Source organism: Lycium ferocissimum, chromosome 7 (assembly GCF_029784015.1).
Source record: "Lycium ferocissimum isolate CSIRO_LF1 chromosome 7, AGI_CSIRO_Lferr_CH_V1, whole genome shotgun sequence".
NCBI lineage: Eukaryota > Viridiplantae > Streptophyta > Magnoliopsida > Solanales > Solanaceae > Lycium > Lycium ferocissimum.
In genome coordinates this window covers 29,956,326-29,983,583 of record NC_081348.1, presented here as the reverse complement: position 1 = coordinate 29,983,583, position 27,258 = coordinate 29,956,326, and the positions used below count along the sequence as shown (strand labels likewise).

General features: G+C 35.2%; 1 protein-coding gene across 1 annotated transcript; it reads left to right on the top strand.

Moving 5' to 3' along the window:
• The first annotated feature begins 24,749 nt into the window (after positions 1-24,749).
• Positions 24,750-27,139, top strand: LOC132064266 (ferritin-like catalase Nec2). Its single transcript, XM_059457190.1, has 3 exons — positions 24,750-25,165; positions 25,634-25,859; positions 26,430-27,139. The coding sequence occupies exons 1-3, from the start codon at positions 24,813-24,815 to the stop codon at positions 26,802-26,804; spliced, it is 954 nt and encodes a 317-aa protein (XP_059313173.1). The 5' UTR covers positions 24,750-24,812; the 3' UTR covers positions 26,805-27,139.
• Positions 27,140-27,258: the final 119 nt, after the last annotated feature.

Sequence of the window (27,258 nt, the reverse complement as noted above, 5' to 3'; positions counted from 1 at the left end):
CGTAATTTGGCCTTCTTGTTGGCAGCATCTTTCAACTTGTTGTTTCTATGCTTTGTTAACTTGATCGGAACGATTCTCGGTGTTTAACTGTGAATCGAAGTCCATCTTCATTGTATATTTTTTGCATACATTTGCATGTGTGCATATCTTATCTTGGCTGCAATACTTCAATCGGTAACAATGCCTCGGCTCATAAACTAATGAAAAAGTGTGTTTCTCCGGTACTAGTTTTGTGCGTAACTCGATAAGACCAAAGAACTTCGGGAAGGACATACGGGCCAACTTTTGCATTGCCGAGTTGTCTTTGCCGGATGGATGATATGATGAAGACGTTATTCGTTTGATCCCGAGATTTTGGAGAAAATTTGTTATCTCCGCTCTAATGAATTGCTTTCCATTATCATGACTTATTTCCTTTGGAATTCGAATCGGCGTATGATGTCTTTTCGGAGGAAATTAATCTTTCTGTGTCCAATCTTTGCGTATGCCCTGACGATCACTATTTCACAAAATTAAAAAGCGGGAGTTAGAGCAAGTTCCATGGGAAAGTAATGCCGAGGCCGACGGCTTAGCAAAATTAGCATCAACCGTTGATCATCGAACCGGAAGCATAAGTGTCATCCATTTATCAGCATCCGATTAGTTGTGAAATTGAAGTACGTGCAACGGGATCAGCATATGATTGGAGAAATGGGATACTTGATTATTTGCAACAAGGGACTCTACCCGCAGATAAGAAAGAAGCACGAAAATTACGAGTAAAAGCAGCTAGATATTGCTTGGTTTACGGAGAGCTATTTCCATATTTCAACCATCATTTGTTTCATCACCTCCGCCATTTCTCCTTTCAGGAACTCCCTCAAATCCCCTATTCGGATTGAAGCTTGATTTGGGTACGCAACGATGTTTCTGTTGTCTCGTTAGTTGGGTCGCCCAACTCTTCGTTGACGTTTCTTTTTTCCGCTAACGGGTGGTGTAGATGTAACTCCTATCATATTTGAATGCAAAAGTAGAAGAAAATACCAAAGTAATAACACTTGCGTAATCGGAGATAAAGCAAAAATCAAACTACAAAGCACTTAGAATTCCACGAGACGGCGCCAAAGCTCGTTTGAGTCAAAATTCGTACTTTACCCAAATAGTTGAATTTGTGCTAAGGTTAACCACAATTGGTAGTAATTTGATACGAATGAAATAATTAACACAAGCACAATTATTATTTAACGATAAAGACTAAGTAAATAAAAGGAAAAGTAAACTTATGCCAAATGCGATGAACAATAGTAATGAATTTCCTCCTTTCCAAGAATGAGTAAGAACTTAATGACCAAAGAATAAGGATGATGAGAATAAGTAAAAACAATAATCGGTAGATGTATATTTTTCGGTAGAAGTTGGATGCCTAGGTATACAAGTGAAAATCCTATTTATAGGCATATGATTCTATTTGGTGCTCTTCCCGTTGTATGTAAGTAACGGCAATCATTAATTACTGAATTAATGATTGTCATTTAATTCCTTAATTCTGGCCGTTATGAGCCGTTTTGTCGTTACTGCATTAATTCCATTTAATGCGTAGTAAAGACGGTCTTGTATGTTGTTTCCGTTGATGTTCTCTTCGTCGACTAATTCTTCGGTATTAGCTGTCTCTCCGTAATGCTATACTCGGCATTACCATCTGATATCTCTACGTTGTTGTAAAAATCGACACGTGTCGGCTACATGTTGATCCACGTGTTAGATTCACTTTTAGCCCATACAGTTGTTATTTTGGTTTCTATGAATTTCAAGTAGTTTCCATTCCTAGGAATAATGTTTGATTCAGCTTATCATGAAATAAATTCGAGTTTTTGTTTTAAATTATATGTATTATTCCTTTATTTTCCGGTTATATGTGGTTGCTTTAGTGATGATTAATGTTTTCTACTTTCTATTAAGTATTACGTAACATACTGTGTAGTCCCCAGCACTGCATGTAAGCACTTATTTGGCTTCTGTTAAAATTAAAGCTCCTGCATGTTTATTTAACTATTTACTAATAGATAAAGTATTTTACGGGTAAAAGATATCAAATGCAATCTGAAGTTGTCAGGATAAATTGGGTACATATTCAAACTGATAGGGCGACCTATTAGCCCCATCCTTGGTTTAAAATGGAACTTATATCACCATAAGTTGATGTGGCAAAACAATTAAAAAAAGAAAGTAAAAAAAGTCGCATATATGAGTCAAGCTAAAAAAATAAAAATAAAAATAAGGGGAAATAGATTCACCCACCCGTCCTCTTCTTTTTCTTCATTCCATCCCTCTTTCTTCTCCGTCTTTTCTAATCACAGCCACCTTACTTCTTTAAATTTATTTTCTTTCACTAATTGACTTCTTATTCTTAACAATTTGATGGTGGGTGAAAAAATTAATGGCGGGTATGTTTTTTACTTTTGATGATTGGCAATGATATTGGTGGTGTTTAATTTCCTAAACATGCATGTTGATTACAATAAAATCCACGTATTCTGGACTAGCCCAGAATGAAACATGAGTTAGCAATTTAGCACCAAAGCCAAATTATGTTTATGTTTAGAAATTACACCTACTGACCTTGAAAATTGATGGTCTTGAACTTTTAATCCTACTTGTCTCAATTCGGAGGCGGATCGTTAATTTAAACTACAGGGGATTCAACCTTTAAATTTTTTAGCATTGAACCATTATACTTTTAAAGTTATGGATTCATATCTACTATTTATTATAATTTTAGTAAAATTTCACACATAAATTTATACGCATGAAAGTTTGGGGTTGATTCAACACCGATTTATAATGCTCCATCCGCCTCTCGCTCGTGTTTCATAGGAAAACTTTTAAGATAAAAAATCAAAACTTATTGAACTTGAAGTTTTGCCCATTGAACGAGGGAGCACTTCTCACTCTTTTTTATAAAATGTGGTAATGACACGACCTTTGTAGTAATTCCTTCATGAGCGACTTAAGTGATTTCAATGGTGGAGCGAACAATTCTAACAAGGAGCAAAAATGACTACGCTAATTATTTTATTTATTTTATAAAGGGAATTCTACAAGTTAAATATAGAGTACATAATTTTTTTTCTGTTACCTATATGCATAGTACAAATTTTCGGGATGGGGTTCTATTCAACCCTTCACTATACGTATATAGCTCCCCAACTAGCTGGTTCAACATTGATTTCACAATAGTGGACACGTGCGTGCACATACACACATAGTATTAATTTGGCAAGTAATCAAGATTTAGAAGGATTCCAAATGTTATACTATCGTTAATATGTTTAAAGAGTTTGAAACTACGGTTTTATTTTATTGACATGATTTGTGTTGTTACCTCAAAAGATTTAATTTAGATTTTAAGAGTGACCTCCTCTTTAATATAATGTTTGTGTATAATGCGCTCTTATATAGTATTAGGAATTGATATGTTACACCAAATATTCTTGTGATTTCACGTCCCAATTATTGGAGGAACTAGTAGCATCTGAAAGGAAAATTTTTCTTAGATCAAAGAGATAACTTATATATAATTAAATAAGTAGTGGTATCTCAAAAGGGAGTAACCCTTATTGATTAAGAAAGATTCAACTTTTCACTTTACTAACAATGGGCAATTTGCACGATTGCCCTTGATAGTTGGTCTTGATTTTCGCTTGGCTTAAAAAGGTCATCAAAAATATCTTGAGTTTCTGGTATCGAAACTCACCATAGTCAAAAACGATAATAATTTCATAAAGCGAGAGGTTTCTATGAGCATACTATTCGCAAGAAAGTTACGCCAGAGCATATCATGAGCGATAGACTTTTCTTGTCCGACGTTGAGCATTTTTAGTTATGCCTTAAGAAAAAGTGGCAAAAGCCTGCTGGCCGATTTTTTTTTTTTTTTGATGAAACGGGGTTCGAATCGGGCAGAATTTTCGGCCATTTTTTAAGCGAAGGACAATCGAGCCCAACAATTTGAGGGACAAAAATTAAAGACCACCCCAAAAGAAGGACAATCCATGCAAAAAAATAACTAGCATTTGTCCTTCTAGCCGGCTCGTAAAGAGTAGGAAGGAGGAATTGGGCTCGTGCGCACAAGAGTTGGGCCGCTAGGCAAAATGAATCGATTTGTCCTTTTGCGCGCGGGAATCAGACACAAGGCCTAATTCAAGTCATCTTTTTGTATTTTTTATCTTTTTTACATCTATTAATATTTTTTTATATTTTTTGCTAGCCGTATTGTGGATGTTCATTAAAATCTTTATAATATCATACTATAAATCACCAAGTAAACTATATTTGGATAGTCTATCATCGTTAAGGTGACACTAGTACATTGAAAATAATACAATTTGTTGTAAGTTCGCTGAATTCGAGCCACCTAAATAATTTGCTAGTATCGCTGAATTCGAGCCACCTAAATAATTTGCTTGTACTATGCTGCACAATTAGCTACAACAAATGTTTTAAAGGACGAGTATTTTAGTTGTTACACCACAATTAACTGTACATGGTTTCTATGTCCACATTAACTAAGAAACGAATACCAGTAAATATTTATATAAACTTTTAATCAACATGCACATTTAGGAAATTAATCAGAACAATATTTCTTAGTTTTTTGTTTTGGAATACAGCTTTTATATAAAGCTGTCATGACCCTAAAACTATAACAATTATTTGTTTTTTCTCGTGAATAAGAAATTTCTAGTAAAGAGATTATTTTCAAATTTCAAACATACTCTAGTGATCCGATCGCTGTTATTTTCTTGATCAAATACATCTGTTTTAAGAATTCTGTTTCTACACAAACTTCACTTATGATTAACATCAATAAAAAATTCAAATATTCGATAAACTTGAAAAATCTCCTGAACCAAATGAATCTCTTGCTCGACAACCCTATAAATACCCCACTATACAAACCTTTCATATTTCATCTTAAGAGTGCAAATAAAAAATAAAAAAAACAGTTCGTTACTATTAACCATGGCCAAGAAAAATAGCCTTGTTACTTTTCTCATTTGCATTTTCCTACTTTCAATTGTGAACTTATGTTTTGCAGGTGAAAAAACTGATTCATCCTCACATGATGAAAGTGCAACTACACATGCTAATGATAAAGGACTAGATTGGTACCATCCATGGTTCCATCCTCATCCTCCAATGCCTGCTCATGGTTTTCGTCATCATCCATGGCTGTTCGTTCATCCTCCAATGCCAGCTGGTGGTTTCCATCATTGGTATCCACATCCATGGCCATTCGTTCATCCTCCAATGCCAGCTGGTGGTTTTCATCCTCATCCATGGATACATCCTCGGCCATGGCCATTCATTCATCCTAGGTTTCCTTATCCATGGGCTCACCATCATCCATGGCCATTCATGCATCCACCAGTTCCATCTCCACCTAAGGGAGACAATGGAGAGAAGAATTAAGAGTCACTAATGAAGAAAAGTGTTGGATCAATATCTTATTGATCACATATTTTTCTTTAACTTAATTAGTAGGATTATCCTTTTTAAGATTCATGATTCTAGGGTTGTTATTTTGGTATCTATGAATTTCAAGTAGTTTCCGTTCCTAGGAACAATGTTTGATTCAGCTTATCATGAAATAAAATTCGAGTTTTTATTTTAAATTATATGTATTATTCCTTTTGACTTCCTGTTATATGTGGTTGTTTAAATAACGACTAATGTTCTCTACTTTCTACTAGAGTATTACGTAAACTAACATACTGTGTACTTGATATATTGATATTTCTACTTTTTAATGTAGTGTTTGATGTTGTCCTTAATATATGGAGCCCAAAACTCTAGATTCCTTATAAGTGATATTAAGGGGGAAATTAAAGAGATCTGGAATACGGAGACAATAATTTTTATTTTTCTAAAGGCAGAATAACTAGACAACCAGCTCTCAGATTTAGCATAATATTTCATTTTGGCACCTTATTTCTTATCGTAATATATATTTGACACTTCATATTGCATACGGTGCCTATTAGACACGTTTGTCCATTAAGTGAGATACTCGCTAGCTAGCTGATGGTGTTGATGTTAAAGAGTGAAAATCACAATATTGTTAGTGTTGAGGAGAGTCACATCTGCCAAGAAAAGGAGTCTATCTGAACATTAGCATAATTAAAATGTATATTCCACAGTTTTTGATAACTATAAAATGTATGAATTTTGCCTAAAATAAACGTATGTCCACATGAACTGATTCATTTAATTTTTCAACCGTACTCAGTAGTCAGTATTAGTACTTCACGAGTTTTATCCATGAAGAAAGGAACGCCATTAATATTAAACAAAACATTATGGAAATTAAATAGTAGAATAATTTTTGTTAGTAACTTTTTATTCTGAAATTCAGCTTTTATGTAGAGCTGCTACAAACCCCAGCACTGCATGTAAGCACTTATTTGGCTTTATTTACCTATTAATAGTATATACAAGTAATAGATAAAGTATCATGCATGTTTATGTACCTACTAGTAATAGATAAGGTATTTTATTTCAAAGTACCCTCTTCATCTTTTAATTATTCTCAATATGGCTATTTCAGAAATTCCCTAGCAATCCTTCCATTAGCACCATTAGGATAAAATCCACCAGGCACATGTTCATCACCAGAGCCGTACACGATCCTCAGAATCTCAGCAGGAGTTCTTTTGTAAGAAAGTGAATTAAAATCAGCCGATAATACGTTACTTATTGTCCGATTTTCTGCTCCAAGTTGTGGCGGAACAAATATGCCTTTCGTCTTTGTTCCCACATTTAGCTAATTTATTTCTTAGTTACGATATACGAGACGTTCGCCCAGCAATACTTGTGTGTTTGTAAGGGAAAACAAATCGCGCCGCTCTCTCGTAGAGGTACATCCCGATAACTCGCGTCTTGTCCGATTCAACACCAATAGTCCCGCCAAAAAGCTACAAAAAGAAAAAAAAAGGCTATTGTACGCATGAAAAAAGCAAATATCTGCCGTTAGTTTTATCAGTCACTTTAATAAAAAGAAAATTCTGAAAATATTTGTTGCTTTAAAATATCAAGAAGACATTAGTTTTGTTCTTTTGTTTCTCGCTTAATTCTTCGGTTAAAATGGCCACTACAAGAAAAAATATATTTGACAACAAAATTATATTGTTGCCATAGATTGATTATTGTTGCAAAAAGTACTTTCGATAATATTTTTTTCTTTTTTTTTGCATAGATTTTTCCCAACTTTGTTATTGCAACAACGTGCAACAATTTTTTTTTTTTGTTGCCAAAAGTACTTTTTGCAAAATTAAATTCTTTGGCAACAAAAAAGTTCTTTTCCAATAATAAAACTAAGTTGTTGCCAAATATTAAATTTTTTATTTAATTTCGTACTTCCTTGTAGTGGGCACATAATCGTCAATTACTCAATTAAGAAAGAAATAAGGATAATTTAATTAAATGATTTTTATAATTAATCCTATCAAATGATTTCTTGGTAAGTGTGACAAAATATTAATAAAAAGAATTAGAGGGAGTATATATATATACAGTAGTATTTACTTACCCTTTTGGTTTCGTAGCCATTGATATTGGGAATTAACACTATATTTTGTCTCTTAGCTTAGATGAGTTATAGGAGAATTTAGTGGGGTTTTTGGTTTAGTAATGGGTGGTTAATTTAAGGAAAACTAATAATTAGTTCCATAAGTTTCATTTTCTTCTTTTTATATTAAAGTTGTTTATAGTATCTATAATATTTACTTTTAGAGTAATTAATTTTCAATAGCATAAATTCATAGTTTTGAGTTAGAGGAATCATATTTTATTATCTTGGGGAATTTTAAAACGCCACTAAACACGCAAACATGCACTAAAGAATATTTTGTAAACATTTTTTTAGGTTTGTCCGAATTATGCATATTTTTAGCCGAACGTAGTTAATACATAATAATCTTGTTTATATTCTTAAATCGCAAGAGCCAATTAAATCTCGTCACTTGAGATATCTTGAACATTTATTAAGATGCGGCATAAATTCCCGCTTTCTTCTACTTATATTTTATGCAAATTTTATTTTAAATAGCATTTTAGTTAAAACCTTAGCAATATTTATGAAATATTATTTAAATAGCATCATTATATTCTTTCTTTAAAACCTTAATAACCTTTTATAAGTCTTATCAGCCTTTAAAGTTCCTTTTTATAAATTATTATTTTTCTTTAAGTTTTTTTTTAACTAATATTATTTTCCTCTAAACTTTAGTGATATTTGTAAGCTATTTTCTTAAAGTTTAAGCATTATATTTAATTTTAATTAATTAATCTAAGCTTGGCCGGTAAACCGTAGTTAGCGGATTCTAAAGGATGCCTAACCCCTTCCCTTTAGGATAATCTAGAACCCTTACCTAGAATTACACCGATTGCGAGACTATTAACGGAGGTTTAGTTAGCTTTACCTTAGTTAATAATTAGGTGCCCTAATTCACCTTAAAATCAATTAGGTGGCGACTCCTAAAATAAAGCAAAAAATAGGAATCTCCAATATGTTGTACCTAGTTTAGCCCGTTTAAATGGGGTATAACATCGGCAACACTAAAACGGGAAACGGTCTGAGTCAGACATGAGGAATAGTAGGGATACGTGTTCCTCGCCCTTGAAAAGAAGAAGGAGGAGTATCAATAGGGATATTAGCAGCACTGGCATCAATGTTTTTAGTATCGATCAAATCCTCAACACCGGCTACAGCAGTTTCGCAAAGGGGAACCTTAACCTCAGCTTCATCAACAGTACCAGGAAGACAGGTTTCAGCTTTATCGATAACAATATTATCAGTAGTACCCAACTCAGGAACTGTGGTACTACCTTCATTGTGGCACTCGATAACAGCTAGTAAGAATTTCCATCTCCTTTCCGGAGATTCATCTGAAATGACAACAATATCAGAAGAGGTGGGAAATTCAACCCCCCTATAACGATAAGGAGACTCTTCATCAGAATCAGTACTCTCATCAATTAGCCTAAATTTACTAGGCGTACCTCCTATCTTCTCGGCGACAACATTTGACGTCTCCGCAAGAAATTGCTTTTACAATTTTCTCTTCTTCAAAGCAGGCTCGCCAACAGCCTTGGAATCTTTAAATTCGGCACTAGACCTCTTACTAGTGAGAGATCTTATTTTTTCCAACGCCGACTCATCATCACTCGGAAGAGTAAGTCGTTTCTTTACTATCCCCTTTTTCGAAGGACCTGAGAAAAATAAAATGAATATGAGATAAATTCTTTCACCATTGCAAAGTAAGATATTTCTTCAAATATCCTTACCTCTGCCTTTCGTAGAAACTCCTTCGGTTTCGTCTCTTTAAGAGTATGAATACCCTAAGAAATGGCATACGCTCCCCATGTACGAACATTCACCGAAGCTCGAATCACAGCTTCAGTAAACCCCTTTATGTTTGAAGGTTTAACCAATCTAGGATTAAAGGTTGTTGAACAAAATTTAAAGAGAAGAATTGAGGAACTAAAATCTTATTAAAGAAAATAATATTACTCTCACGTTCCATTTCTCCGGGAAGGTACCAGCATCTCCACTCACCAGCTGAGCAGTAGAGATAAACACGAACTCGTCAAACCAATGCCGATCTTGACCATCTTCGGGATCATCGAACAATTTATTAGATCCTCGAGCTCTAAACATAATCATAGAGGCCCGGATAAAACGAATCGAATTCAAATACAAAATATGGTCGAGAGTAATATCCACTCTGGCCAGAAGAGCAACGTGCTCGAGTAATTGAAACAGCCGCCAGACCCCGGGTGTAATTTGAGCCACACAAATATTCAAGCGACGATAAAATTCTTCTATCAACGGCGGAAGAGGCAAAGAAAATTCTTCTACACCGCCGAATACCTAGAAAGATGAGCAGTTGCGGGCATATCCTTTCTCGGGACGACGATATTGAGATCGGGTTTGTCCAATGACACCTTTCTCGGATAGAATTAAGAGACTCCTCAGTGACCTGAGAAATAATTGAAGAGACAAAAACCATTCTTTCCCCATCCAATTCTGAATCTCAATTATCACCTTTTGTAAGAGCAATCTTTAGATCTGTAGTATGGGAAGGATTCTTCGGAATTACACTATCAATAGAAGGTAAATTCACATTAACCATATTAGTTTCATCATCACCAACATCGGAAGTTGATGAAGATGAAGGCCTGGGAACAGCAGCGGCAGCAATAGCATCACCCATAAATTTTTTGGGAGACATTCTATCCTTAGGTTTTTCAGCGCCCACGTGGGGAAGAAAAGCGTCAACAATAATGGTCTTTTCTAATGAAATATTTTGAGAAGATGAAGGAGAAGATGTTATTACAAATTGAAGAAATTGAAGAAATTGAAGAAAAAAAAAAGCAAAAGGAATTTGAAATTGAGAGTTTTGGAGCGGAAAATTTGAGATAATGAAAAGGTAAAATTTAAATTTTTGTAGAAAAGGTAAAACCGCCATCATTACCTTGGGAAATGGCGAGAAAATGAAGTGCACGGCAATGGCCAGGTGGCCCACATCTGACTTCATCATTTAATACGAGTCTTTTCAACTTCTGTGATTGTGCCACATACTCATCGCGACAGTGGGCAACGATCGGCCGTCAATTACAACGGTTCCTATTCCACGGAAAGAAGATTCAAATGTCTAATCAAGAGAAGATTGATGAAAATCGGCAAGACAATTTCTCAAGAACATCCATGTGATGAACCCGAAAATTGAGGGACTATCTGTATGGGCTAAAAATGAATCTAACACGTGGATCAACATGTAGACGACACGTGTCGATCTTTTACAACAACGTAGAGATATCAGATGGTAATGCCGAGTATAACATTACGGAGAGACATCTAATACGGAAGGATTAGTCAACAAAGAGAACATCAACAAAAACAACTTACAAGACCGTCTTTACTACGCATTAAATGGAATTAATGCAGTAAAGACAAAACGGCTCATAACGGCCAGAATCAAGGAATTAAATGACAATCATTAATTTAGTAATTAAATGACAATCATTAATTTAGTAAATTAATGATTGCCGTTACTTACATACAACGGGAAGAGCACCAAATAGAATCATATGCCTATAAATAGGATTTTCATTTGTATACCTAGGCATCCAACTTCTACTGAAAAATATATATCTACTGATTATTGTTTTTACTTATTCTCATCATCCTTATTCTTTGGTCATTAAGTTCTTACTCATTCTTGGAAAAGAGAAAATTCATTACTATTATTCATCGCAATTGGCAATAAGTTTACTTCTTCCTTTTATTTACTTAGTCTTTATTATTAAATAATAATTGTGCTTGTGTTAATTATTTCATTCGTATCAAACCATGACCAGGCATTGGAGGATGAGGATGGAACCATGGATGGTAGCAATCTAGTCCCTTAATATTAGAAGGCAAAAGACATAGATTGACCCCTCAACTATACCGTAAATGTCGATATCACACTTAAACTTTACTAGTGACCTATTACACACCTAATATATGAAAAAGTGGAACTAATAACACCCTCTGAGCTGATGTGGCATAAAATGTAAAAATAATTAAAAAAAAATAGGAGCATTTTGATTAAAATTAATTCTTTTTTTTTAATTGCAAAATTCATATTTTTGTAATTCCATCCAATCCCACCCCAATTCTTCTTTCATTTTTGTAATCTCACTTCCACCCCCATTTCTTCTTCATTTTTCCGCCATTGATGGCCCTCCGACGAGCTCATCTCCGACGACGACGCCTCTCTCCCCCCTCCCTCCCCATCTCCACGCCCCCTCCCTCTTCTTCATCTTCACAAAGAACAACATCACTGCCACCCTCCATATGTTCCAACCCCCCCCCCCCCTACCCCCCCCCCCCCTCGTTCGGCTACCCATATGAAGAAATCAGCCGCCACAAATCATCTCACCAGAAAACACCATAGCTGCCACCACCGCCGCCATCAATTTCACCCATTTTTCTTCCTTTCTTGAAAAAAATATCAAAATACTACACGAAAAGGTTCAGATTTTGGAGCTATTAAAATTTGGAATTTTGTAGCCATGAAACCTAGGTTACTACTAAATCTCTGAAAACTCCATTGGATTGTGGATTTTTTTTTATATATAATGAAATTAGACAATAACAATTAATTGCCCAATTAAATAATGTGATGAGAAAAATGGAGGAAAGAGGCAGAGGGCGTGAAGATAGGGGAGGAGGAGGATAAGGGGCGGGGGAAAGGCAGCAGTGGCGGAAAAACCAGGATGAAATGGGGTGGGGTGAGGATGGGATTAAAAAAATATGAATTTGGTATTAAAAAAAAAAAAAAAGGAAAAATGGCGAGTGTGCAACACATCCCTATCTGCAACTGGTCATCAGTTTGCAGGGGGTAAATAAATTCACATTTTAAATGTATAGGTGTGTAATAGATCACCATGAAAATTAAGTGTGATATCGACATTTCGAGTATAGTTTGAGGATCAATCTATGTCTTTTGCCTCATTAGAATGTGTAGTTGCACTTTCATCATGTGAGGATGAATCAGTTTTCTCACTTACAAAACATAAGATCACAAGTAGGAAAATGCAAATGACAAAGGTAACAAGGCTATTTTTCTTGGCCATGGTTAATAGTAAGGAATTTTTTTTTTTGCACTCTTAGGATCATGAAATATGGAGGTTCGTACAGTGGGGTATTTATAGGGTTGTCAAGCAAGAGATTCATTTGGTTCAGGAGAGTTTTTAACTTTATCGAATATTTGAGTTTTTGTTGTTAATGTTAATCAAAAAGTGTAGTTTGTATACAAGCAGAATTCTTAGAATACTTGTATTTGATCAAGAAGATAACAGTGATTGGATCGATCACTATACTTTATTTGAAAATAATCTCTTTACTACTCTAGCTCATGTGCGCGGGAGAAGTAAACTAAGAGATTTTTATTTCACGAGGATAAACATGAGTTCAAATTTTAACCGAAGCTGTAATAAATATTATTTAATTATAGATGTCTATCTTTAGGAGAAATTTTAGAGTTTTTTACTTTGACACCAAGTTAATTTTCTCCTATAAATAGAGATGTTCTCTTCATTATATATGTAGGAAATCAATCCGTAATCTGTATTGATGTATGAAAGTCCTTATATACAAAGTAGGTATAATTCCTCTCTAAATTATAGGACCTAATTACAATACATAAGGAAGGGAATATTTCATAAGGTTTTAATATTTTCAATAACATGTTATCACAGCAAGCGGGAGGTTGTCGTACGCCATCTCCCCGAAATCATCAAATAAGCACGCGCGAAGACCTTTAGGAAGATATTGATGGTAATCGGGACGGGACGTGAAGAACATGAACTTCTCACGGGAACTTTCTCGCGTACGAAATGTATGTCCATCTCGATATGTTTAGTGCTAACTAACCGGATTACACGATAGGTATATGGCACTAACGTTATCACAATAAACCAATGTTTTTCTATTAGTCCCGGCGATATAGAAGGTTGCTAATAAGTAGACTCGAGACGACATTGGCGACGCCACGAATCGATCAAACTCGAGTGGACAATATTTGATTTGATGACCATGAGAAAGGTTATCTCCGGAAGACACAATAACCGAAGTTGATCGGCGAGTGTCCGGACACCACCCCAATTTTGTTCCGTATAAGAGACATATATAGGCATTGAGGTTTGTACGGATGGAGACCATATATACCTTGAACGTATCGGATTACGCGTTTAAGAGCATGCTATGGGCAACCTAATGTGTTATACTTGTTGAACCGTAGGAGATGTCGGTCGTGAATTAAATTCGCCAACTTACAATATTAGTGGGATCATTGTAGGAGGACTTTGATTATTTTGGAGTTGAATATATGTGAGAGAAGAGTTCCCGCACATCATAATATCCTGATAATTCTTCGAGAGAGAAACATAGTGAAGTATAAACGATTAAAATAGCGAGAGGCCCAAATCCTTCATAGCAAATTATTCTTTGACATGATGGATTTCCGAGAGCATGAAGTCGTGAGAATAATATCGTCAACATATAGCAGAATGTAAGCAATGAGAACCTCGACAATAGATAAGAGAGAGTGATCGGATCGGCATGTGAAAAACCAATGGTGGAGACATGTAGTAAAGCGTTGGAACCATGCACGGGTGCTTAGTTGTGAAGTTATAACGACTTCCTCGTCATACGATGGGGATGCTTGGGATAAAATAATTGATGCATATAAACCGTCTCATTAAGATTCCGTGTAGGAAAGCATTCTTGACGTGTTTGAATGGGCCAAGAGTGTGCAAGTGCAAATCAAGAATGAAGTAGCAGTAGCCGGTTTGACAACCGGACCGAAAGTCTCGTCGCAATCAACTCCAACCTTGTTGAGACACTCCATCTTTACAAGACGGGCCACTTCAAAAGAACCATCGATTTCTTTTTATGACGAAAATCCACATAGAACGAATAAGATTCACATCGGGGGACGTGGAACCAACTCCCACGTCTTATTATTAATTAGAGCATTATATTCATCAACCATCGCAGCTTTATTGTGGTCATTTAGCACAAAATTCGCGGGATAGGCGAGATGGAGAGAAGGGTGGAAGTATTTAAGTTAACTATTTGTTTGAATATCATGATCCCGCGTTGGCCTCTAGTAACAATAGTACCGCCGGATTATGGCGGTGGGGGTTGACTGGCCGGACAACTACTAAAGAGTTTATCACGGCGATCACGGGCGGAGTCATGGGATCTTGGTATCGTAATATACAAAGTTGAGGGTGGACCGAGGGAACGACAAGGAGTAGGTGGAGACGAAAAATGCAAGGTATACGGGGAAATTCCATGGTCCAAAAATTCATAGGAAGATGGGGTGGGGGAGTGCAATTTAAAACACTATATTACAAGAGGACATAAGAGATGATGATTTTGTTGGTAGACAAATCATAACACTTATATCCTCTATGATTCAACGGATAGAAAAAATTAAAAACACACGGGGTGGATCTCCTATTTAACTTATGAATAGTCGTAGACGGGAAAAGAGGATCCCATAGACACCCGAAAAACCCGAGAGATGGGAATAAGAGGGGGTTCGTTGATAAAGAACTTGCGTCGGTGATTTTTGCGTAAGGACTTTGGTAGGAAGTATATTGAGGAGGTATGTGGCCATTTGGAGAGCATGATGCCAAAAAGAGGGGGACGGAGGACTGGACAAGAAGAGTGCGCACTATGTTGTTAATGGATTTAATTTTCGTTCCGCTTTGCCATTTTGAGGAGACTAGCAAGAAAACCGAAAATTTATACCATTTGAGGCGCAAAAAGATTGAAAATGCCCATTTGCGAATTCCCGCCCATTGTCATATATATATATATAATGTCTCTTTCGAACCGAGTCCGTATTAACGCCTTAAAAGATAGAAAAGTGGAATACACTTGAGACTTGTTAGAGATAGGAAAAGTCCAAAGAAAATTACTATAATCATCAAGAAAGAAAACGACAAGGTGCCCATTAGAACTTAAAATAGGAGATGTCCATAAATCATATGAATGATGTCAAACGGCATAGTAGTAAACGACAACGAATCATAAAATGGCAATTTAACATGTTTCCCCAAAGGACAAGAGGTGCAAAAAGAAGTACGAGCCCTATTACATTCAATTAAGGCATTACTACAACCCACACAGGATAGCGTTTCCGGATGGCCGAGGCGGGAATGCCACAAGCTAGGTGATGCGGTGAGGAAGGTGGATGGTGGAGCCGGGACCATATACGTGGCATTGAGAGGATACAATTCCCCGGTGCTCTCACATCTCGTTAGGCGGCTCCCCGTCGGTAAATCCTTCAAGAAAACCGAAGAGGATCAAACTCCCTAAACATTATTATCCTTAGTGAATTTACGTACGGAAACAAGGTTTTTGATGAGTTTTGGAGCATGCAAGACATTTCGGAGACGTAATTGAGCATTAGGGTGGGGGAAGGAAGTATGACCATAACCTCGAATATGGAATAGTGCTACCATTACCAACAATAATTCCCGAATTATTGCTCAAATTAAAATAAGACGTGAGAGTACCGGATTGGAGGCAAATATGTAATCAAGAAGTCGCCCGTGTCCATGTACCAATTGTCATCCGGTTGATGCATGGATATCATATATCATGGTCCCCTCCACGTCCGTCGGAGTGTATCCCGAGGTAGGAGGAACGTATGGCATACTCGCCGAGGCCGAGGACCCGCGCAAGAATGCCGCCGCCGGCCGCGACGTGGCGGGTCATATCATCATATATATATATACGGGCGGGGGGCACCCGCCGGGGCGGCCCGAGCGAGAGGCCCCCGCCGGTGGGCGTCCCGTCGGCCGGAAACAGCGTGCACGATCCCCGCCGCCGCCGCGCCTTGCCTCCCCAATTGGCGTTGTTGTTGTTATTTTTGCCTTGAAAGTTATAGAATTCACCGCCACGATTATTATCACGGCGGTTGGCGGAATTATTGTTACCGCCGGTGGTGGAGAGGGACTATTTATATAAATCATCGCGGGGTTGGAATCACGGGCACGTAAATGGCCGCCGCATCTTCGAGCTCGAGTGCGGAGCACACTCGCAGAAAGAAGGCAAAACATCTTTACGTTGAATGGTGGTGACAAAGTGTGCAACGTCTCGTGATCATAGCCGGCGAGTATCGCAAACGTTGATCGGACACGGGCGACCGACGTTTATAAAGCCGATCCGTGAGAGACTCGAGCCTATTGTAATAGTTTTAACCGAGCCGAAGTCGGCCATTTTTGTGGTGGTGAATTCGGTTTACTACGCCGCCCGTGAGTGTTTATTATCTTGGAAAAGTTGAGCAACGCGATTCCAAGCTATTTTCGGCAACATCATCCGCCACGAGAATAGAGGTGAGAATATCATGGGAGACGGTGGCGTATATCCATTGAAGGACCACCGCATCAAGGCGTTTCATGAAGCGGAAGGTTAGCCGCCTTTGTTGCGTCATACGTGGTGAGTTCAGCGGTGTCAGTGGGTGGTATGATGTGCTCGAGGACAGAGTGAACGCGGGCTAGGACTTTGAAAAGGGTCGCCCATTCGTGATAATGGCCGGTTTCCATGTCTAGAGTGATTGGGATTAAGGATTTCACATTCGTGACGGTTAAAGCAGAATGGAAATTTTTGTTGTCAGCCATGGAAGGGAGAAGAGGAAGGAGGAAAGGGGACGGCTAGGGTTAGGGTTAAAAGAGAGAGAGAGAGGTGGAAATCAATCCGTAATCTGTATTGATGTATGAAAGTCCTTATATACAAAGTAGGTATAATGATACTAGGCTAAATTATAGGACCTAATTACAATACATAAGGAAGGGAATATTTACATAAGGAAGGGAATATTTTCAATATTTACATAGTCTATCAATATATCATCCCTAACAAGAAAAATAGAGAATTCCTCTCTTCTCTCTTTGCCTACAATATTGTTTGTTCTAGTTTTATTATTTTACAACATGTTATTAGCACGAGTCTCTGCCATCTCGAGCAATTACTATAAAAGCATCGAAGGTATAGGAAACAATTGACAGGTAATCGTGGCTATGAATGATACACCAAAATTGAAAAAGGATATCATGATATACTAACTAAGTGTTATAATCAGTACATACCTTTTTCTATTAGTCCCAGTGATATATAGTACTAATAAGTAGATCACAATGGAATCGATCAAAAAAAGTACAATATTGGATTTGTTGGCAAACACTGTTAAACTACAAACATGGGATTCATATCAATTTTGTTCACTGGCATATATACGGCCATTGTGGTTTGCTTCACCGACATATATACGGCCATTGTTGTTTGCTTCTAATGTTATATTTACGAGTCTCGACGTAATTAAATTCGTTAACCACTAAAAGTAGTAATATTGTATAGACTTTGATTACAATTGAATATATGTGAGAGAAGAGTTCTCTACATCATATCCTCGATTTGCTCCTGAAGTAGCAATATTTTAAAAGAGGTCCTAAGCTATTATTATTTGATATGCTTAAGGCATGTCTAGATATGTCCCATTCCTGAAAAATGAGAACTTTTGATAAATCTTACAAATACAGATCAATTCATTGAAGTGAATGTGAGAGCATGTGGTAAAGCTTATAACTACGGACGTGCGTTAGTTGTGAAGTTATAACGATTCGTCACCAGAAGAGATAAAATAATTGAGGAAAAATATTCTAAATATTTTATGTTTTATTCCTGAAGTAATAAACTCATAAATTTGCTCATGAAGTAGCAAACTCAGAAATCTGCTCTAGAAGTAATCAATTTTGAACTCTGCTCTTTGTCTTTACATGTCCACTTAACTATTGTTTATTTCATGACACCAGCGGTGTCTAACTAAATTTTTTTTTATGATACCAGCAATATCTGAGCAATATTTGGTAGTACAAAATTAATGATTAAGGGCTCCAGAAGAGCTAACTATTTATCTAGAATATCATGACCCGGTAATGTCCAAACAATATCTGATTATGGAAAATTTGAAAACTACTAAAGAGTTTATTTGTTATTAAGTCATTCATCTTATATCATAATATACAAAGTTGTTATGATTAAAACACAAGTTATAGTAAACCCGAAGTTTACTGATAAAAATGATGGGAAAATGACCTAATAATACCACTTAAAACACTATATTACAAAACATAAGGATATTTTTTCTTATTTACAAAACATAACAACTTAATTATAAATCATGCCAGATTTGAAAAAATTAAAAGCCCACCTTTCCCTTCCTATTTTCCTAGCCGCCCACCATTCCCTTCCCATTTTCCTAGCTGCCCACCCTTTCTCCTCGTTCTACTCAATTAGCTTCAAATCTATGTGTTGATATCCATTTCATTTACCGAGATAGGCGTACCTATGTGGACTTACTGATTCAAGCGAAATGGATATACGTTCCATGGGTATTTTTGGGACCTGTTTCACGGTGGTTACGTGGATGGAGAAGTGGTGCAGAAACAGAGAACTCGAAGTCAAAGTCAACCATGAGAGATCCCTAACATTGTTGTTCGGTTAAGATTTCAAGTAGTATTAGTTACGTGTCACTATATGGTTGATATTATCGCACCATGCGGGTTCAAATCGAAAAAAAAAAGGTAGGAAAATTAGCGGATCTGATGAAATTTGGTTTCTTTTCAAATTTCGAAGTGAGATTCAAAATTGTATTAAAGTTGTATGATAATTGTATGTTGAGTTTGTATGAAATTCTAAGCCTTGAGTGAGATATACACATTTCACACCAATTTTATACAATTTTCATACACGAAAATTGTGAGCGAAATTCTAAGCCGAAGCGACATAAATATTTTTCATACAGTTTTCATACACAAAATTTTGAGCGAAATTTTTAAACCTTGACCAAGATATACATATTTCATACAGTTTTCATACACAAATATTTGAGCAAATTTTCCAAGCCTTGAGAGAAAATTTTCGTATATGTTTTGTAAGAAATCTATTGTTATGTTTTGTAAACTGAAAAGTATCGTCATATTTTGTAAATATACTATATTCTTATGTATATATATGTCATTCTCCCAAAAATGATTAATACAACAAAGGATTGGAAGATTGAATACCTTCAAGTTACTACGGGTAAGAAATATGTATATGAAAGGTTACCCGATTTGTACTACAAATATAAGCATGATGAATCACATGCACAATAAAACAGAAGTTTATATTGATATAAAATTTATGTCATAGTAAACCAGAAGTTTACTAAATCAAATAACGCATGTCATGTAAACTTGAAGTTTACTAATATAAATAACTTTATCAGTTGGCATGAGCAATTTCGCCATCCCGATTCAAATATGATGTGCAGATTGAGTATTCAACATATATTGAAGAATTAGAAGATTCTTCAAGAATTTATTTCGGTTGCTTGTTCTCATGATAAGTTGATTATAGGGATTGAATCCCCTAAAAATATAAAAGTTGAATATGGGCTCGTTCACCTGTTATGTGATATCTTAAATAGATGCATCGATAAGACGATCACATGTGTTTTTATTGTAAACCTGTTGTTTGACATATGCATAATTTCTAGCTCAAAATAATTGAGTTGAGAGCACAATTTTATGATTATGTAATCAAGATAATTCATCTTGTTAATGCTGGTTTATATCCAAGCTGGTTTGGCGTTGAATGCCTCCGATAAATAGCTAAACCATTGCTTATGAGAACAAAGCTTCATGAGTTGGTTTGAGATATGATATATTGTATACAACATCACTTGTATGCTTCAGACCAATGAATTAGGATAAATTCTCACCTTACAATTGGTTCAAGGTTAGGAATCAGATATTTCCATCAAACAGTTTTTTTATGTGTGGTATATGATTAATTAATCTACCATGATGCACAAAGATGGATTCTCCCAAAGAGGATGGGATATATGTTAGTTTTTCTAACATAAGGGGGAGAGAATAAGTAGCTAGAAAATATGTTGTGAATTATCATTAGTATCGTACTCATTCAAAAAGTAATTCAAGTTAAATGCTAGAAGCATTTGCTGACCCAAAACCAATTCATATTTCAGCTGCAAAATGCTCCTATTAATATTAATGTCCCTAAAGGACAAAGTATACAACACGCATGAAGCATGGTAGACCAATCGGTTCCAAACGCAATAACTATTGTAAGAAAGAGGAGCAAATGATCAATGGTCATTATAAGGAGGCAATGTGTTCTTAAAGAGCATACGACATAACACTTCATGAAACCTATTTAGAGGTTTAGGTACCTAAAATAATGGAAGTGATGAGATCTCAATAAGTTATGTTACATTGCGAACCGATATCACATTGCGAACCGATACAAATGATATATCGTCGACGATATATTTGATACAATATAGCGCAATATTGTAAATGTTTGTGAGGATCTAAATTCTACGTCTACAAAAGCATGCTAACGTAGAAATTATTATCAAGTGAAATGACGCATCTTTGTAAGCGTAAAGCTTATTGGACTTGTTGTCTAGACACCAGAAGATGTCACATCATTTAAATAGAATTAGATGTTGTCACAACCTATATGAATTACTTGACAAAATTCATATGAAAATTCTTGAAGAATTTTAAATGCCTGAAGTATATACAAGTTCTAGAAGTTTGTTCATTATTCTTATATATATGAATTAACTCAAGCAAGGTGAATGCGATTTAATCATCTTAATGAATATTTATTGACTATGAGTCTATTTATCCCTACGTCTTTGTGAAAATCAAAATCCATCATATTGTTAGTGCGAGTTGATGATTTGAAATTGTTGAAACTCTTGAAGAGTTTTCAAAAGAAATAGATTATCTGTTGAAAGAAGTTGAAACGAGAAACTTGCAGAACTCTTTGGTCCTAAAGTGCCATATCTTTATGCAATTGACGCATTTATATATTTTGCTATGACTATGAGGGATTACAGTCGTATGAAGTTGTTCTATATGACAGTCAAATCATATAAAGATAACATCTATTTATAGAGCAAGTCAGGAATGCACTTGGAGTGATTTCAACAATATTATATCTTTGATGCAACTCTATCCGAAGACTAAAGATGTAGCAACATACATAGCCCAACTAAAGAGTGGATTCATAAAAGGATAAAGCTTATTTCACCAAAGTTGTTTGTCACACACGAGCTCCAGAAGAATGGCGATATCAACGTGCAACAGATTTGTTTGAGTGATAATATGGCTGGCTTATTCACTAAGTCTATACCAACTGTAACTTTCGAGAAGATGATGTAAAAATTAAGATGTGAAGATTCAAGTTTTTTGATTGAGGTACTCATCGGGGGGAGTTAATACGCGTTGTACTCTTTTTCCCTTTCAAGGTTTTTATCCCACTGGGTTTTCCTTGTAAAGTTTTTAATGAGGCAACCAAAGAGCGTATTATTAGAAATGTGTACTCTTTTTCCTTCACTAGATTTTTTCCCACTGAGTTTTTTCTAGTAAGGTTTTAACGAAGCACATTATCTATCACATAGACATCCAAGGGGGGTGTTATAAATATTATTTAATTATGGATGTCTATCTTTAGGAGAAACTTTAGGGTTTGTGACTTTGGCACCAAGTTAATTTTCTCCTATAAATAGATATGTTCTCTTCATTATATATCATCCCTAACAAGAGAAATAAAGAATTCCTCTCTTCTCTCTTTCCCAATATTGTTTGTTCTAGTTTTATTATTTTATAACAGAAACCAAATATTGTTTAGTATATTGGGGTCATACCAGTTTTATACAAAAGCCGAATTCCAAATAAAAATCTAAGAAATATTGTTCTATTTAATTTCCTGAACATGCATGTATGTTGATTACAATTTTACAAAAATATTTAAAATGGTATTCCTTTTTTCGTGGACAAAAATTGGAGGAGCTCACTTTAAATCCAATTAAATCGCTAATAGCTAGATCATACTAAACGCATGAAGATAATTTCCGGATTGGGTTGACCTAGCTTTCTAGTTTATTAATTTAGGTTTAGGTCCTCTTATACCTTTCATTTTTCATACCTAAGTTCAAGCACTTACATTTTTGTTGAGGTCTTGTTTATATTCCTACGATGTAGGTTCAATCTCTATAATATAACTCTTTTGTGTGAAATTAACATCATATTATTACTTTAAATGAATAATGCTAATAGAATAAGAGCGTTTTAACACTAACATATACTCGTACTAATGATATATAACGTCTGGAAAGTATCCTTCTGAATCGCAAAGCCCAATGTTGTGAAATCAATACAGAACCAGCAAGTCACGGAGCTATATATTGTGACGGGGGTTCAATTGACAAAACTTATATACTCCATTATATATAGGTAAAAAAAGATTATATATATAACCAGGGGCGGAGCTACGGTGTTTTAAGGGTGTTCAGGCGAACATCCTTCGCCGTTTAAAAGGAAAAACAAAAATATTTCGAAGAGTTTCAAAAGAAACCAAAAAATGGCTTATCAAAAGTATTCTATTTCTAAAAAAAATAAGAGAAGAACTTTCAAAAGTTTCAAAAGTCATTCTAATTGTATTATTTAGATTCAAAGAAATACCTGAATCAAATGAAACAAAAAAAGAAAAAGATTCTCTAATTAGTAATCAGATAATTAACGAATCATTTAGTCAAATTGAATCTGGAAATTGGCCAAATTCTTCACTGATAGAAGCCAAAATGAAGGATTTGACTGATAGAACAAGTATAATCAAAAATCAAATAGAAAGAATTACAAAAGATAAAAAGAAAGTAACTCCAGAAATAGACATTAGTCCTAATAAAACAAATAATATTAAAAAATTAGAATCGCCAAACAATATTTTCCAAATATTAAAAAGAAGAAATACTCGATTAATATGGAAATTCCATTATTTTCTAAAATTATTCATTCAAAGATTATACATCGATCTATTTTTATCTATCATTACTATTCCCAGAATTAATACACAACTCTTTCTTGAATAAAAAATTATACTGTGTATATAGATAAAATGCTACGCTAAATAAATATATATTACATTTTGAACACCCTTGACATAGCTAAGAGAGGTAGCTCAGTGGTGGAAGGTTGTTTAGAAATGGCTTAAGTGGCAACCGCGGGGGTTCTCAATCCCTAGCAGCTGCTTTTTAGTATTTTGTAGTTCGATTCTCAGTACGTAGTTAATACACATTGATTATTGGCTATAGCCTTATGGGCTATATTGGCCTACTTTTTATTTTTGAGAAGCGGCACAATAACAAACTTCACACCCAACTTTTTCATTTTGAAAAACGAAAGTGCCAATATCCAATTGGATTCTAACTGATGCCTTTGACCTTTGTTTTTTCATTAAATTTTCTAAACAAAACTTAAAAGTAATTATTTATTAAAAGATATTTAATAAGTAAATCATAAAAACTCTCTACAACTCTGTGAAAATTGAAAGCATAAAAGGCTTTACAAAGAAATTGAAAAGAACCATCTTTTGGTCTGCTCTCAGTTCTTCATGTCTCGTAGTGTTGTCATCAAGCCTAAAATTATTTGATTCTAGGTTAAATTATCTTCTCTATTTCTCTTTTTTTTCTTCTCTATCCGTTCACTTCATGTTAAATTAAATATGCATAATTTGTTTGTTCTTTTTATGTTCATTAAAGCTAAATACTACATTTTCGATGCACCCGTTCAGTACAAAAAATTATTTACTAATATTGTATAGCTTGATTTTAAAAATTTTGATGCATCCGCTCATAAAAAAAATTTACTAATCCAAAGCTTGAACACCCTTCGTGAAATTCCTGGCTACGCGACTGTATATAACTCGTTGAATTCCCTACATATAAATACACTTTTATGTATTGTTTTCTGAATTCCTTGTTAAAATTTCTGGTCCGGCCATGAAGGAATTAATATCAAGGTCATACCACATTATATCAAAACAATCTTTTCTCGGATATATTTATGTCCATGCTTCTTTCTCTCTTTTTGGCTGTTTCGTTTTTCGTGTTTAGCTATTTTCTTTCTTCTATTTTGTTGGTATATCTTCTTATTTATGGTTATAGGTTGGAGAAAGGTAGAGTCTAGCGGAGGCATACAAAGCATACATTGCTATTTATTAGGTGTTCATGAAAAGAAATTCAAATCACATTGGCTAAAACAGGGTATAAAGTATGCCATAATTCATAGTTTACCTATAAAATCCTCTCTTAATCTTCTTTACAACTTAATTAACCAACCAAAAAAATCTGAAAATGCCTATAATATCAATTACTTCACCTTCCTATATTTTAATATTCATGATTTTGATGTCTAGCAGCCTGATCAGCATCTCCCTTTCTCAAGATTTTCATTGTCCAAAAGGGATTCCAAAGTACTCAGTACCAGTGTTCAAAGAAGACATTGACTTGATGCAATTCTCTGAGAATTTAGAGTTCTTAGAAGCTGAATACTTCTTGTGGGCTACACATGGTTATGGTCTTGATATAGTAGCACCCGAATTAGTCATGGGTGGGCCTCCCCCAATTGGTGTCCACAAAGCAAATCTTGATCCTTTTACAAAGGCCATCATCACTGAGTTTGCCTTGCAAGAAGTTGGCCATCTCAGGTCCATGCTTACCCGAATTTAACTTGTACACATTGACATTGTAAAAAAAAATGTGGGGACATATTTTGGTTTTGGCAATTGCTCATATAATCTCACTAAGAAGGGGTCATTTCATTGTTATTGTTGCGACTGTTAGATTAGATATGCTACCTAGGGCTCGATTTTAGTACTAGTCCATAACGATCAAAGTCGAAGCATGAGCCTATTAATTAAGCAAATTCAATAAAGCAACAACTGGACCATAGAGAAGCGCCCATAAACTAGAGTCTTGGCCGATTTGAAAGATCATTTAATGTACTTAAAACAACTGAATTTTGGACTAATAATATCAAAATTAGGCAATCGCATGCAATAATAGGTTAAGATATATTGGTAAAATGTAACTAGTTTTTTTTTCCTCCTTTCTAACATTCTATTGTGGGTTAATTCTTCTTTTTTCGTTTTTTGTCCTTTTGGGCGATTTTGTAGGGCACTTAAATCGAAAGTAGGTGGTTTTCCAAGACCTTTGATGGATCTAAGTGCTAAAAACTTCGCAAAGCTATTTGATGAAGCATTTGGTTACAAATTGGAACCCCCATTTGATCCTTATAGAGATAGCCTCAATTTCATGCTGTCTTGCTATGCACTGCCATATACTGCATTGGTCGGTTATGTTGGTACAAATCCCCTCATCAAAGGCTATGAAACAAAAAGAGTAAGTACCCATGGAAAAGCCAGAAATTTCTATAAAGGTGTTCTAGATTTAATACATATGTACAAAAAAGTAAAATTTAACTTATAAGCACTTGACTTATAAATACAAACGTATAGATAAGCAAAAAGCACTTATAAGTCAGTTTGACCAGCTTATAAGCTTAGCCAACCATCTTGTAAGTATTATTGGAGACGCTGGATATTTCAATAAGTTTGTTGAAAATTTAATTATGCACAAAAAGTAAATTTTGACAACCTATATACATTAATTTGGAAAAACTACACCATAATACCTTTGGATGATCTAGTTTACAAAATAGCCCACAAATGTATATGTTTTGTATATTTGTACTTAAATATACACATATTATACATATAATATACATATACTATATGTATACATGGTATACATATCAGTTTAAAAAATTTGTATATTTGAGCTACTTCCCCAAATTAAGTTTGGCTGAAGGACATAAAAGAAAGAATCCTTTTTAATTTTCTGGAGAGAATGGTGGTAAACTTGCAATATGTCCGAAGTAACTTCCCCTATTTAAATTGTGCTATAATGCAGCTTTTGGCAGGACTATTAGGAGCTGAATCAGGGCAAGATACAATGATCAGAATGTACCTTTACCAGAGAGCTTCAAAATTAGTGTACCCATACAAACACACTGTAGCTGAGTTCACAATCCACATCTCCAATTTAAGAAACCGTTTGGCAATGTGCGGGACTAAAGACGAAGGTTTGTTCGTGCCATGGCAACTTGGTGCCGAGAATCGTACAGCAACTAACATATTATCAGCCGATGTCAATTCGCTCTCCCAATGGCGGACTCCAGCAGAGATTCTAAGGATTGTGTATAACACTGGCAATGAGCATGTTCGTGGTGGATTTTTTCCTCATGGTGCCAATGGCAACATTGCTAGGAGATTGTTAAAACTATAGTAACAGAAACATGCTCCAGAAAGACAACTATCACTTGTTAATTTTGAAATAGAGTGACTAAGTTCGGAAAAATAACAAGTACCATGCATAATGCATTTGTTAGTTGTAACATAAAAATAACATCACAAATGTATGATTCGAGCTTTTTTCTCAGCAGTCATCCTAATTCCTAAGTACATCTCAAGTGAATGTTGTTCTCGCTATATCTAGGGGAGTGCATTTGATTTTTCGATTTAGTTTTTGCATTATTTGAATTTGAATTTTTCAAATAATTATTACTTGAAAGACGTAAAGAGAATAACTACTATAAAGAATGAGAAGTAGTAATGTTGTCTGTTAAATATTTTTTAAACAATTCAAAATTCACATATTTAATTTTTTGTGATGATGACGTGAGTTGAGTTTAAATGAAATGGTGAGATTCATATAGTCGACTCTGACTTGTTTATAACTG